The following is a 15,235-nucleotide window of genomic DNA, read 5'->3' as shown; positions in this document are numbered from 1 at the left end:
AGAACTTCAGTACGCCCTTTAAATTAAGCAACTGTTTATATTCTCTGGCAGTTCATACATGCAAATTTCATTTGTATGAGGGAGCTGGCGTGTACATGAGAAGGAGGATAAAATGACAAACTGGCAGATTAATTATGCAAATCAGTTGATCGGTTTATTTTTATGTGCCGTCGTAGCTTCGGTTTCAGCAGCTCATCATTTTACATCAAATAACATCGAACAAAGAACATTGGAGGTTGTTATTAAGCTGTTTACTTAAAAACAAAGGCAAAAATGAAAAGGCGAATAAAGTCTTCCGCAGTGTTTCAAGATTACTGTACCCATGTGAATTCTTGTTCTTATTAATCTGCAGTGTAATGATGCCTTTCGGGAATCATCTCTTGGATTTAAGAAGGCCCGTATAATGTTTTTTATGATCATATTAGCATTCGTTGCTTTTGGTGGAAAAAAGCAACGAAGCAAACTGAAGATGCTTCGAGTGTTCCAGCTGAGAAACAGAATTTTTGTGCGATTTCCGATTGTGGTGCAATCAAAATGCACATTAGCTTCAAACGTGATTTGTCACATGCAGTCAGTTGAGCATGATAAATTGTTAGCATGGAGCTCCTGCACAGACAATTTCTCTGGCAACAGTTCGGTGCCTGTGTTTTTATAGCTTTTTCTTCTTCTTCTTCTCCTCTTCTTTGTGTAGTACTATGAGATGTCCTACGGGCTCAACATTGAGATGCACAAACAGGTAAGTCTGTATTTAGTCTCCTTAAAGTTCGCTCTTTTATTCCCATCACATAGGATGTAAAACTGTTGTATGATCATAAACAGAAGATTGCTTTTGTGAAGAAAATTGAAACACAGGAGGATGCCTTTTCTGCTTGCAGGATGTGATGGATTCAAACTGAGGGGCATGCATGTTTATCAAGTTTCTATTGTACCTCCTGTGTGTATTATGTTGCTTAAGGCTTCCTTTCTAACATGCTTCTATAAACTGAGGTGTCTCCATCGTCATGCAACTACTGCCGAGGGTTATCAGTCTAATTTTTTGTTATTGCTTTTACCAATGTTTAGAATTTTTCTTCCTGTCAGTTAGCTTTGACATGTGGATTTAAATACTACAGGAAAAAATCCAAAGAAGCCAAATCTGAGTGAAAAATGCTTTTGTGCTGTCAGCAGGAAGTAGCTACATTCCTCTGCATAAATGAATTATTTTATAAACCTGGCTAGCAGCTGTCTGACAGGCAGTGCTCTCTCTATACGTGTTATGGATAAACCTGCGAGAGCCACAAATAAAAGTTGTAGTAATTTCAGAGCAATTTGTTTTAATATTTACAGATGAATCATACATTTACCAATAATCTAGCGTCATTTTGTACTCTGTGATTGAAAAATGTCTCAAGTACTCGCTGTCCTGTATCGTTGCTTGTTGTTCATACTGACGATTCAGCTGGGAGAATTTCCTGGACTTTGAGGTGCCAGTTGGCTAACCTCATCAATGCAGATAAAAAGACTTTTAATACTTACTGAACCTTGAATTATGCACTTCATTACAGGGTTCTTTTTTTCTTTAACCTGGCTCAGATGCATTGGTTGCCAGGGTTGGGAATGTCTCCATAAGTTACCTGTTGCATGTGCCTCACTGATGTTTGACTGGCAGATCCACATTGCTGTATTGTGGTAGCCTTATTATGCTACAGACATGGATACTCAGAGAGCAGCTTAGTGTTTTTTTTTTTTTTGATGGGACGGGTGAGTAAACAGTGACAGGTACAAAGATTTACCATAGACAGTATAAAAGATGGACTTTGTGCCAACATCTGAAAGTGAAGCTAATGTGGAAGTACTTTAAACTTGCATTTTTTTAATGGCCAGCAGGGGGCGACTCCTTTCCTAACAAAAGTATGTCTGGTAGTATAGATGTCTATGGGGCAATGGCCCTTGGCTACCTAGCTGTCTGACATCAGATCACCTTCCTGATGAGTTCATGGGCTTAGTCACTAGTTTCAGGTCACTGATTAAAACACGAAGTTCAGTTTGGCAATTATGGTCATTACTAGAATAAGTCCAGTAATTTTTGTAAAAAGGATTTTTTAGGATTTCCGTTCATGGTCTCAGGAGTCTCATCTCTGCTTTTGGCGGATGGTGTGGTTCCTTTGGACTCATCAACCTTGTTCCGGAAGCCGAGTGTGAAGCAGCTGGGGTGAGAATTTAGCACCTGAAACTCCGAAGCCACGGTTCTTAGTCAGAAAAGGGCAGCGTGTCCACTGCAGGGTGCAGGAGCGAGCTGCTACCTCAAGTGGATGATATCTTAGGGTCTTGTTTACAAGTGAGGGAAGAGGAAAGCAGGAGGCTGACAGATAGATGAATGCGGTGTCAACAGTGATGCAGACGCAGTACTGGGCTGTTGTGGTGAAGATAAAGTATGAAAGTACATCTATGATGTACCTTCTTACCCTCACCTTTGGCCCAGCAGTTTTTGATTTAGTTGTAGCCATAGTCTTTTGATTAAAAAAACGTTTAGTTTTATTCCTAATTAGGACTAAATCCTTTTAGTTTTAGTCAACTAAATATCATAGGATTGTAGCAGACGAAGTCTAAAATTGATTCAGTTGAATAAAATACAAAGTGTCAAAGGAGCTGTGCATTCCTCGTGATGCACCGACAGCTTATTGAACTGTTGGTATGATTATTAAACATAATCTCTGTTTCCTTTGGGGATCTCATTTGAGTGAGGTCACCTAATTCTGTGTGTAAATCCAGTTGTTGTTGATTTTTTTTGTTGTTTTTAGTAATTTTGAGCATCACGCAGTCATTTCATGTGGATGTAGGTCTTGGCAAAATGGCATTATATTTACATCCAGTGAAAACGGTGCTGTAAGAACTAGTAAGGTATTTTGAAATGGAGGAGAAAAAAAGGCCCTCAATCAGGCAGGGCGTGGGTGAGGGAGTGGTCCATACATCAGTTTGTGTTGCTGCAGCAGGGGGAGTAATTTATGCTCAGCCTGCAGGAGGAGAGAGCGATGGGCCTCCAAGGGGCCAACCCTTATCGATGACCTCGTCTGGTATTGCCCATCCACACTCACAAACGCACACGCACGCTGTCGTATGATTGACGGCGTGCGCTGACAGCCATATTGGAAGAAGGGAGCATGCTTTGACGAATGGAGACACACATGAAAGTAGCAGCTTCCATGATTTAAAGACCTTCACTTGTATGCACCCGCACAAACTCTGAGGTTGGAAGCACAAGACGGGCACCGCGATGCATGCTAAGCAAACGCACACACCTTTCTCCTTTATCTCATAGGGATTAAATTCATAGGCACAAATGGAGTTGTGTGTTTGTGTGTGTACCCAGCAATCTTCGTACGTGCGTGTGTGTACATTAGCTCATGTACTTTCCCATTGGCTGTCTGCAATCTTTTAGAAATGTCAGTGTGTGGGTAGAGCCAGCGTGAGCTTCGGTGTGTTAGCGTGCACGCTCCTGAGCCCCTCCAGTCACTCCATCACCGCATGTGCCTGCGTTTTTTGTGTGTGCGCGTATGTTACCAGCGCATGTTCATAAACGTTTGTGTCTCTCTGCTCGTGTGTGCTGCTGTTACTGTGTGTGCGCACACGCCCGTCCTTTGTGCACAGTGTGAGTGGGTGCCGAGAATCGCTAGTTCCATTAGAGAGTTGAAATTGAAGGGGATGTGTGGAAACGAGTGTCGAGGAGCATTCATGTCTAGGCCTATTGTGCAGAGCCACACTCCCCTCTCTGCTGCTCCTCCTCCTCCTCTGTCTGTTTCCCTGTTTTTTCTTTCTTTCTTTCTTTCTCTCTCTCACACTCACACATTCAATTGCTCCCTCTTGATCACTCTGTCCTACTCAATTCAAAAAATGCCTCTCCACTCTGTGCAGTCTGTCTCTTTGCTCTCTGCATCTCTGTTTTGTCTTAGTGAGGAAAAGCAAGGTTGAGTTGCGGATCGAACTGGGAGTGTGTTGAATGAAGCTGTATCGTTTATCTGTTTTTCCTCGTTTTCTCTTCCTGACAGCATTTGTGTTTTGTTTGTGTTGTGTATAGTATATATGTTCTCATTGTGCTCATCACATAAACCAAACTATGAAGGCAATTCTGAGTATATTCATCTGTATGTGAGCTGCATCTGCAGGAATAGTTGTTCGTGTTCGGCATGGTGGAAACTCTTTGTTAAGCAGAAGTGGCGACACTGAAAAGGCTGTGATTCAGTTATCCAGTCCTAGTTTTAGGAAATTTCAAAACAAAAATGCCAATTATTTTGACCTCGTTTCGTGAGCATTACTTTTTTTTTTTAATTCTTTTTATCTGATAACAAACTGAAGATATATATGGAAACTGGAGCAAAAGTCCTTTTGATTAGTCATGTAACTGGTCACATTTGTGTACATGAAAATAATATTTTCAACCTTTTAAAGGGAGAAAAAGTATAAATTTAGAGGACAGAGGGGCAATTTGACTTCATTTTCCACTCATACCAGAGGCCATTTTTGGGGTCTGGAAAAAAAGCAAGGTTGAGTCGAGGATTAAACTTGGAATATGGCTAATAAAGCTGTATTCTGTTTCTGCCTTCCTGTCGACCTGTTTTTCTACTTAGTTAGGGTTAAGCAGTCAAAACTGCTTGGGTAGGTTTAGATAATGTGGACTACTTTGCTAGGTTTGCACAGTCTTGACCTTTCAATTAGGTTTGGACAATTCAGACTAGTCGGTTAGGTTTAGACCAGGGGTCCCCAATCCCAGTCCTCGAGGGCCGGTGTCCCTGCAGGTTTTAGATGTGTCCTTGATCCATCACAGCTGATTTAAATGGATAAATGACCTTCTCAACATGTCTTGAAGTTCTCCAGAGGCCTGGTAATGAACTAATCGTGTGATTCAGGTGTGTTGACCCAGGGTGAGATCTAAAACCTGCAGGGACACCGGCCCTCGTGGACTGGGATTAGGGACCCCTGGTTTAGATAATCTAGACCAAGAGTGTCAAACTCCAGGCCTCGAGGGCCGGTGTCCCTGCAGGTTTTAGATGTGTCCTTGATCCATCACAGCTGATTTAAATGGCTAAATGGCCTCCTCAACATGTCTTGAAGTTCTCCAGAGACCTGGTAACTAATCATTTGATTCGGGTGTGTTGACCCAGGGTGAGATCTAAAACCTGCAGGACACCGGCCCTCGAGGCCTGGAGTTTGATACCCCTGATCTAGACTATTTGATTAGGTTTAAACAATCTGGACTACTTGGTTAGATTTAGCTAATCAAACCTGCTACCACAAGTTTAGATCATAAATCTTCTTGATAAAAAACTACTCAGGGCAGATTTAGGTGTTAAAACTATTTAGCTAGGTTCTGAAAAAGGTCGTGGTTTGGGTTGAAGTACAACAGATGGCACTTTGATAAGAGCCACCTGCAGCATGTTATCATGTGTGTGCTGCAGGCATAAAAACTATTCCTTTTCCTCTTTGTATTGAAATATATTTCAAAGTCACGCTTACAAAAAACAGGACAGCTTGCTTTCATAAACGAGAAAAAAATCTCAGTATTTCACATTTTGCCATGAGACCCTGTGACTATAGGGGAGCCCACGCAGTGACAAAGCCAGTACACTCTAAGGAAGTCTGTGTAACGTTAGGTTTGTTTACTCTGCCTTCCATACTTCCTTGAAACAGAATTTCGTCAGTGAAAAGTGCTCCAATAGCATTTTAGGAAAGCCAGAATGAAGCAGAGTGAAATGTAAAGTGAGGACACGAGAGAGGAGGCTGCATTCAGAACGAAAAATCTGAGGGAGAAGAGAAGGTGATGGAGAGCAGGGATAACAGAATAGACAAAAGCTGGGTTGGAAAAAAACAAGATAGACAGAATAAAGGGCACTGAAAAAGAGGCAGAGCCATAGTTAGCGTGGAGCGAGTCCCGCAGAGACATTTTAGAGATGTCAGGGAGATTGTATGTGTAATGATGAGCAGATAGGAGTGAAGCGCTTGATGGGAACTGTGCTCTGCATGCCTAATGTCTGTTAGAAGAGCCTCTCTCTCCTCATCGCGCCTCGAATTAGGCTCTAACACAATTACTGCTGCTTTGCATATCTCTTATGGATTGGATGATTACCAACCAAATGTGATAATAGACCTGCACGTGAGAAAGATAGGGAATGTGCATGATGTGAAAGAGAACACGGCGTGTGCGTGCGTGTATGGGAGATTATTACTGTGTGTGCGTGGGTGTGTGTGTGTGTGTGTGTCCGTCCAAGTGTTTTTAGAAGCGTATTAAGTACAAGCAACTAAATTAATGAGGTGAATAAAGGGATTCTGACACATCTGATATATGTGCATGTGTGTGAGATATATTTGCTCCAGTTTGGGAAGGTCATAGCAGATGTTTCCCATACTGATGAGTGTGGCTTAAATTCGCTGAATGACGATTCACATTTAACAAGGGTTTAAAGGATAAGTGTGGTGATACTCTTTATTTTGAGCTGTCATTAAATCCCATGAAAAGATTAAAATGAGCCGTGAGCTGCTATCACATTTTATCTGTGTAGCCTGAGGCTATTATGCTGAATTCTTCTGTTCCATAGAGTTGTTGTCCTCGACACTTTGCCCTGGCATGGTTTTTGTTCACCTCTTCTGGCTTTGGTTGTTCTGTGTTATCATCTCTGACTTTATTCATTCATTCGTTCATGAAATCTTCTCCATGGATCTCACAGGCATTAGTACCCAGTGAGGTGCAGTAACATTTTTTACATTCAGCAAATCCACATCTATGTGCTAAAGACACCACCACCCTACGTTTAGTTGCTCAACAGCCTCAGACAGAAGCAAAGCTGGTATGAGCTTCCTTCTGTTAGTGTATCCCCTCATGACCGAGCATTACTTAGGTGACTTAATCTAATAGAAAAGTAAGAATATCCTTCCCCTCTGTCCCCTGTACCATTAATTCTTGACTATAGACAGTATAAATATGGACGTAGGCGCCCCCATGTTGTCTGTCTTAAACCTCCATTCTCTTTAATGGCCACCAGGGGGAGACACCTGTGGTGGCTAAAAATAAAAATAAAAAATCTGCAAGCACTATCCCGCTGAGTTTATGGGCTCAGTCACTCATTTCATACTGTATAAAACAGTGGTGGTGTGGTGTAGCGTTGCAGTTTGAGGTGTACTCCTAATGCTCCAAACCTGGATAAATGCGAGGGTTGCATCTGGAACAGCATCGAGCATAAAACCCGGTCATTAATCCCAATCTGTGCGCTGCGGTGAACTCAATAAACCATAAAGTCCGTTTTGTAAATTTTGATCATTGTAAGATTCAGAAAGGCGAATAACCCAGGATCTGAGCCTACATTTCACAGTCAGATCCGCCCCTTACTTCATTATGAACACACCCAGTGTGTTTTATTTTGAGATACTCATACATGCAACGTTCTATTCTAACCACTGAATATACAATTATCCCTGTTTATTACAACAACTATCAATTTTTAGGAAACAGTGGAAAGTTTTTTTTATATTTATGACCATTTTTAAGGTTAAAATTATTAAGCTTTGATGCTGACAGGGTGGGGAAGATGGAAAATAACCATTTGAGTTACATATTTTTTCACTGGGTTTGTTGGGAGTGATAAAAATATGGAATACTATAAACCACTATGCTCTCCTTCAACAGGCTGAGATAGTCAAGAGATTGAATGGGATCTGCGCACAGGTCCTCCCCTACCTGTCTCAGGAGGTAAGCGCGTGCACACGCACACACGCACGCACACTCTGGCACAGAGCCGTCAATAACCCTCTGACCCTCAGCACTATTCCTTACATCCTGGAATGAGATCACCCTCATTCCCACCTCATTACCTCTCCACCTCCGTGACCTCAAGCTCAGCATCCCTCTTCTCTCCTCCCATCATTCATCATCACTTGCTTCCTGTGTTTCTTTCCACCTCAATTTCCATTTCACCCTGCCCCCACCTCGATTCTGCCATATTCAATCTGTCCCATCCTCACGGTTGTCCCTTCCCCCCTCCCCTTTTGACCTCTTCCTTCACTCCCCTCTTTCCCTCCATTTTTCCCTCCTTTGCCTCCTCCTACTCCATCCAACTCTTCTCTTGCTTAATACATGTGTGTGTTTGTGTCAGTGTAATAAATGGCTGTGCGATTCAGATAAGCCATGCTCTTATCTGCCCACCAGGGGGTTGACCTCCACCCATTACAGCACACCAGCCGACCATCCATTCCCGGGTGTCACACAAGGCGTGTGTGTGTGTGTGTGTGTGTGTGTGTGTGTGTGTGTGTAACTGGATGAATAGCAAAATGGTCAGAGGGGGAGGCGCAACACCAGAGAGGGTTGTCGGGTCTCTGTTGGGACTATTGATATTGATCTAACCTCTCCACCCCCCCCAACTCTCCTCCCCATGTTTCTATCTCGCTTTTGTCTTTCTCACTTTCCTCCTCTTGTCTTTACCCCCTGCCTCCCCCCTGTCTCCCACCCACCATCTCCAGCACCAGCAGCAGGTCCTGGCAGCCATAGAGAGGGCCAAGCAGGTCACCCCCCCGGAGATGAACTCCATCATAAGGGTACGTTGTTGCAACCCTAACCCTGCCTGAAAAAGTGCAAATATTGACCAACCCGATCAATTCTATTGTTTTCTTTTACATCTTGCATTTATTGACTTATTGTTTGTGAGGATAAAAACCTTTGTGTGTCATCGCAGGGTTTTTCTCAAAAACCTAAAATGTTTTTTTAATGCTTTTTTTATATCGTGTGAAATGAAAAACCCTAAACCTCAAAGGTTTCCTGCCCCGATCTGTTTCCTCCTAAACAGAGCATTATAAAAGTAAATAAGCATTTATTAGCTCCAGTTGCTAATGAAAAACGTTAAAATGACCCATAAATCATGATTATATTCAAGCGCTGGTAATGTATGCCTGCACAGTAAAATAAACATTTATAATTGTTCCCACTGTTTTGTTTAAGCAGCTCTGGGAACAATTAATTTTTAAAGGGTTTCTTTAGAGTTATATTGATGAAGTCCAAGAGAAACTTTTAAAGCACAGACTTTCTTTTTTTTTTCTGATGCACCAAAAGTTGGAATATAAGAAATTAACTTTTCTAGAAGTGGCTAAGCTCCAAAGAAATGCTGGATTCTTCTGTTAAAGCCTCCATGCCTTGAAATGTTTTTGTTTAGGTTTCATGTTAAATGTGCAGATTTAAGTAGAGATAACCTCGGGGCATTATTAGGGTTAAAATCTCTTCTACACTTACGTCTTAGGAGTGTGTAGTACTCTTCATCACGAGTAAACTACTTTTTGTGTCTTTTTAAAGTGGTGGTATCCATCCCATCGAGGGGATAAATTTGATTAAGCCACAATCCTGTCCATTGAAACAATTACAGCACAGTTATCTCGCTAGCTAAAATACCAAATCTGTACAAACCAGGCCAGCTCGTTAGCCTGCTATGCGCAGATATTCTTTATATCGGCAGCTTTAACTAGTTCAGCTACGCTTCATCATTATCAGCCTCGTGTTAGCTATCCTAGCTCCTCCATCATTTCACTATTGTCTAGTGTTCGCTAGCCCAGCCACTCCATCACTGTGATAGATGATTCACGGTGGTGCGTTGCTTTTGTCTTTGTGTCTGCGACTTGTGATAAAGAAGGTGGCGCTCTGCGTTGGCGTTTGTGGTAGGGCGTTCTGTTGTCGGTGGATCTTTTGCTTTCAAAGGAGCTTGTAAAGAAAAGCGTCTGGACTTCTTTAAGTTGCTTGAAGACGCTTGAAGTCCAGACGCTTTTCTTTACAAGCTCCTTCGACTACGATGACCTGGATGACTGAGAACCTTCACAGACATCTTTTGCTTTGACTTTAGTCGCATCATGTAGAAAGTTAGAGGATCAGTGGGGGCAGTTATGTGTCGATTATAAGAGGTCAGAGGGAGCTGCCGTAAAAATGAACTCACTTTTGGGTGTGTGTAAAAGAGAAGCGTGGCAGTAACAATGTATCTCTCTGTACTTTAAAATCAAAGGCATGTCGATCCCATGATATTGTTTTTTCCAGTTCTGTGCTCAGATACCTCTTTGTCTGCACTTGTTTCTTAGGCTTTTATACATCTTAAAAACTGCATCTATTATAAATAAGCTATGTGTATCTTCTACTGAGCATGTGCTATGATACGTGCGTTCCATCTATCCTGTTGTCTGTAAACTATTAGCGCTGTGCCTCAAGGGTTATATATTAAACATGACCTGTGGTTCTATAATAGGTCTGTCCTGTGTTTTGCAGTGATTTGTGCGCTTGATCTATCCTACTGTCTCTAAGTTGCGTCTGATTCTTTTCCATGCAGCAGCAGCTCCAGGCTCACCAGCTGTCTCAGCTTCAGGGCCTGGCCCTGCCCATGACTCCGCTGCCGCTGAGCCTGAGCCAGCCAACCCTCCCTGCCGTCACCACCTCCTCTGGTCTCTTCTCCCTCTCTTCCCTGCTGGCCTCTCAAGCCCAGCTGGCCAAGGAGGAGAAAGCATCGCGGGATGGAGTCGACAGCCACCGTGAGGAGGATGGAGACAAGTCTGATTAGATGGTGTTTCAGCCCTATTCAGCTCTGTTTTTATCCAGAGACCTGAATCCCTAGATTCAAGCCCACTTGGCCTATAGCCTCTCCCCCAGGTCTCCCTCTCTTTGACACTACCTAACATGGGCTTCAATTTCATCTCTTCCGACCCCCTAGCCAACCCCATTATTGGGAGGTCTTTGGCACATACCACCTTATATCCTGGTATTCACCATAGTTGGGTTGTTTCTATATCTTTTTTTTTTTTTTTTTTTTTTTTTTTTTTTTTTTAAGCCATGAGACTGTCGCTTTCTTATGTATCTTGTATTTTCAAGTGTGCTCTCTCTCTCTCTCTCTCTTTTTTGCATGTGATTAAGCCACATTTATCCCTTTTAAAAAAAAAAGAAAATCAGGACTACTTTCTATTTCAGTTTCTTCCTGCCTCCCTCTTGCTTTTTCTCTCTCTTCTGATTCCTGTTGAGTTTCCGTGTTTTCCTTTCTTCTCCATGCCTCTCTCTCTCTTCCTCCCTGTCTTCCTCCCACCTCTTGCCTCTTCCTCTTTCATAGGTCCTTGTTAGACAGGACTGATCCGTCAGACTGAATGCACTGTTCCGTAGGTGTTAACAGAAAAACTGTTAAACACTTGGATTTGCTGGCAAGCTGTAAAACTTGTCAGATGCAACACAGGATTCCTAAAAACTTCATTTTCCCAACATAAAGGTCTCACCGAAATCAGCAGTGTTGATATTTCATGGTGTTTCACCTCGCGTGTATTCATTCTAAGATAAAAGTGGGCTCAAAGTTTAAATGTTGGATTGATAAAAGATCAGAGAATTGTTTAAAAAATGCCCCGGCTAAAGACAGAAGCGTGCTTAAAAGCTATACTCACTTTCTAATCAAAAACCTCTGCCTTCAAAAGAGAATCGGTGTTATGAAAAGACATATCCGGGCAAATTAGAGATTTTGCGAGTAATCCTAATTTTATATAAAATAAAAGCATCTTAGATCCGACTTAATGCTGAGAGCCGTCAGAGTAGATAACAGACCCACCTTGATAAGTAATCCCCCCGACGTTTGATCCTTGCCCGACCCTGTGAGGTGCGTTGGATAAATCCACCCAGCACCGTAACTGAAAGGCATCATTAAACGGAGCTGAGGTAGCACAACGTGCAGCAAAGAGAAGTAACGCCACTTCACGTCCACACCTTCCCACCATCTTTTTCCTCTTTAATGTGCACTAATATCAGAGCAGACACTGAGGGGAGAAAGAGTGCATGTTGTGTGTTTGACAGCAGAGGGCAGCGTGTGTCTTTGAACCATCCTCCTCGCTTGTGCAGAACAAGGACAATGACAGAGTGCAGACTGTGTCACAAAGGGAATGGCTTATTTATCCAGTCTGAGTGTGCAAACTTAACGCACAGTAGACACTAGACCGGTGGGATCAATTACTGCAGTGATGCAGGTCTCGAAAAGTTGTCTGCTTTGGTTTATTTTGGTCTCTAAATGGAATGACTCCATCCTAGCATGAAACAAAAACACGGGCTCTCTGTAAATTCACTTTTAAATACCCTACGATTCACTGCACATAAAGATCTTTCACATATCAGATTAATCCTGCATTATACAGTTGATTTAATGCCTACATGGGGCACTGAGTATGATTGAATATAGTTACATTACTGTAATTCACACAAATGAAGCACAAGTGCATTCTACAGCTGCTGCTATGAATCCAAACTAAACAAAAACACCCCCTTCAAACAGAAAGGTCCTGTACGCTCTTGGTTGTTTTCAGATTAGACCTCGAGTCTGCTGGAAGCTGGGCGAAACTATGCCAGCCCACCACAACATTGATGATCTCATTGCAATACAAAGTTCAGCTGCGGAATCTTCTGGTTTGACTTTCCTTTAGATGTTATTATGAGCAACGGCACCTCTGCCACATTGCTGAAGGTCTTTATCCGGTCAGAGGATCTACTACCACCGTCCTGGTGCCAGACGCCAAAGGACAATTCCCAGATGTCTCGTTTCCATGCACCAACCTGTTGGAGCTTTTTTGGAGGTGCAAGGTAACATACTCAGTGTTAGGCAGATGGCTTTAAAGTTGTGGTTGATTATTTTATTAAAATACCCACTGCATCTTTTACCAAATTCTTAAGGGAAAAAAAAGTTCTGCTCCATGTGGGGGTCTGCAAAAAATGTAGTAGTTGACATTGCATAGTTTGTCCAACAGAGGGCACTCTGCAACACACGTGATTTGAATGCCACGCAGCAAACGCAGCAACCAGCCGGTCACTAATCTGGGAACCAGGTTTACTAAAGTCAGACTCTAACTGTAAACTGAGCAGATCAGCAACTCTGAGTTGGTATCTTCATGGAGGCTGGTCAGAGTAGGCAGCCATTTTTAATGATGCTGTCTGAAACAGAGGTCGCTTGTGACATATTGAGTCTCATAAAGGTTAAATAAATAAAACTAAAATTATGTTGGGCCGCTCTATATAATCGTAGAAAAAAGTTTGTACCATAGGCCTGCCATCGGATCAGAATTGAATCCGATCATTTCCTATCTGATTTCTCAGGATTAACAAACTCTGAATTTTAGCTAAACCTGCTTCCTGGAATAGGGTTGTGATCTGAGAGGAGCATAATATAATATCACCAAATACTGTTTGTTTTTTGTTTTTTAAAATTAAAGAGTGTCTTTTGCATTACATACAGTTCCTTACTGTGATCTAAAATTGGTCTTTACAGGAAATGAAGACACATCTGCAGCTCTTTAATAAACTCTTCTGTTTATTTATTTTTTAAACCAGCATGGCAAGAATTCATGTTATTAGTAAGGAGAATAATCAGTGATCGCTTTTAGAAGCATCTGAAAGTCTTATATTGCATTTAATTAAGAACATTTGTATAATGATAGCATTACAGTCCAAATTCTCAGTCAGTTAGGAGACTATTATTTGTAAAGTAGTATAGAGCCAGTTTGACAGTATCTTTTGTTTGGTTGTTTTCACTTCAGACATTTTGACATGTCCCAGTAAGGTAAGGTGTAAATAGTAGAATTAATGACTTCCATTGAGCTGTTAAGTACTGTTCATGCTATCATACTGTCATTGCTTAGTGGGAAATTTAAATTGACCAGAGCTGTAATTTATATCAGTAACACAGATATTCTACCTGTTAGTACAAGTCAAAATCTCTGCTGTGAAAAGTATCAGTGCAAATTAATAAATAGTGGAAGTAGACCAATTTTTATACCCAGTGCGCATTTATAACACCAAAAAAAATGCAAAATAGGACTGAAAATTTGTCTATAGTTAAAAAACAAAAAAGAATAGAGACTACATCGCGTTCTTCATCATGTTTGGGTTGAATTTGTTTGCTTTTTGGATATATTGGAGTTTCTTTTTACTGTCCCGGGGATTTGTCAGGCAACAGAAGTGCGAATGGGCGAAATGTCTGCTTTCAAAAAGATGACATGCAATTTGAGAGGTACCACGTATACTTTGAAAATGTCGAACCACACTTAAAAGCACGTACACCTGTCTTGACCTCCTCTCTTTTCATCTCTGAATGGCTTCATTGAGTGTAGCCATCTCGAGCTGTATATGTATTTTAAAAAAAAAACCTGCTCCTTTCATTTGGGGGAAAATAAGCTCAGAATGGTCTCCGGTTTGATGATAAAGCACATTTTTATTGCAGAAGTACCCTTCAAAGAGATCGGCGAACGTGCACGTTTGATATCCAAAAGTGAAAATACATATGAGGGACTTTCAGAATAAAAGCCTCCGTCTTCTAAAGGTTCAGGTGATAAACTGTTGATGGCATTTGCTGGAGGACTCTTTCAATGATCCCCATTGTTGTGTATGTATGTGAATACATAAAACAAGGTGTGTATAAACACTTGTACAGATCCCGTAGTCGATGCTAAACCAGATGAAATGCGTTGCTGTTCTTACAACTAAAGCTAACATGCTACCTTGCTTGTGAATTAAGCTCGCGGCACGTCGTCCTCCCATCTAGCTGCATACTGTATGTATCTAGTTGCATACATACTGTACTTGTTGTAGTGAAATGCAGAGCGTGTAGACAAAGCAGAACACACACACACATCAATGCATGTCTGCGGGGGAACTGAGATTGATTTCTTTCTAGTGGAGACATTTTTTTTTTCTTTTTAAAGAATGTTTGATCCAAACTTTCTGTGATCGATGCACTCGTTCCTTTCCTCCCCCCTTTTCTTCGTTTTTAAATATTAATCGATATGAACTAGAGGGAGATTTGCAAGGCTGACGTTTTAGACGTACAAATGAAATTCTATGTATTTGTTGAAGTAGTTGGAGGTGCTCGCCTCTGTATACAGTTATACATAGAAAGCTTTATGTGTATATGGCTGCATCTTCTCTTGTCTGTCCTGGATGATTCTTGTGCTATTGTGTTACAAAACTGATGTGACACCAGGGGGGAGGGAAACTGCAGTATGTTGACCTTTTCACCCTTTGATCCCCCTTTCCTTTTCTCCCCCCTCCCACCACCCTAACACTCCCTCCCTCCCACCCACTCCCCTTGACTCCTGTGCCGCCTCTTTGCCCTCATAGCGTGAAGCATTGTAAGCGTTTTGAGCTTTGTAAAGGTCTTTTTTTAAATACTTATTTTGTGTATAATGTAAAACCTAAAAGTGTGTAATTTGGCAAAAAAAAAAAATGTTTTGT

At 41.7% G+C, this 15,235-nt stretch overlaps 1 protein-coding gene across 2 annotated transcripts in view; it reads left to right on the top strand.

The window, feature by feature from the left end:
- Window positions 1-14,617, top strand: part of tle5 (TLE family member 5, transcriptional modulator) — a 53,220-nt gene extending 38,603 nt beyond the window's left edge. The window contains exons 4-7 of one of the 2 annotated variants that reach the window (XM_082523519.1): window positions 692-736; window positions 7,655-7,717; window positions 8,485-8,559; window positions 10,326-14,617. In XM_082523519.1, the coding sequence (XP_082379645.1) occupies window positions 692-736; window positions 7,655-7,717; window positions 8,485-8,559; window positions 10,326-10,550 (408 nt within the window). In that variant the 3' untranslated portion in view covers window positions 10,551-14,617. Of the gene's footprint in view, window positions 1-691; window positions 737-7,654; window positions 7,718-8,484; window positions 8,560-10,322 lie in introns of both variants that reach the window. The other variant, XM_082523518.1, reaches the window with a different exon arrangement.
- Window positions 14,618-15,235: the final 618 nt, after the last annotated feature.

Source organism: Aulonocara stuartgranti (assembly GCF_965226115.1).
Source record: "Aulonocara stuartgranti genome assembly, chromosome: 23".
NCBI classification, from domain to species: domain Eukaryota; kingdom Metazoa; phylum Chordata; class Actinopteri; order Cichliformes; family Cichlidae; genus Aulonocara; species Aulonocara stuartgranti.
The sequence above is the reverse complement of the archived record's forward strand: the minus strand, read 5'-3'. Positions and strand labels throughout refer to the sequence as shown.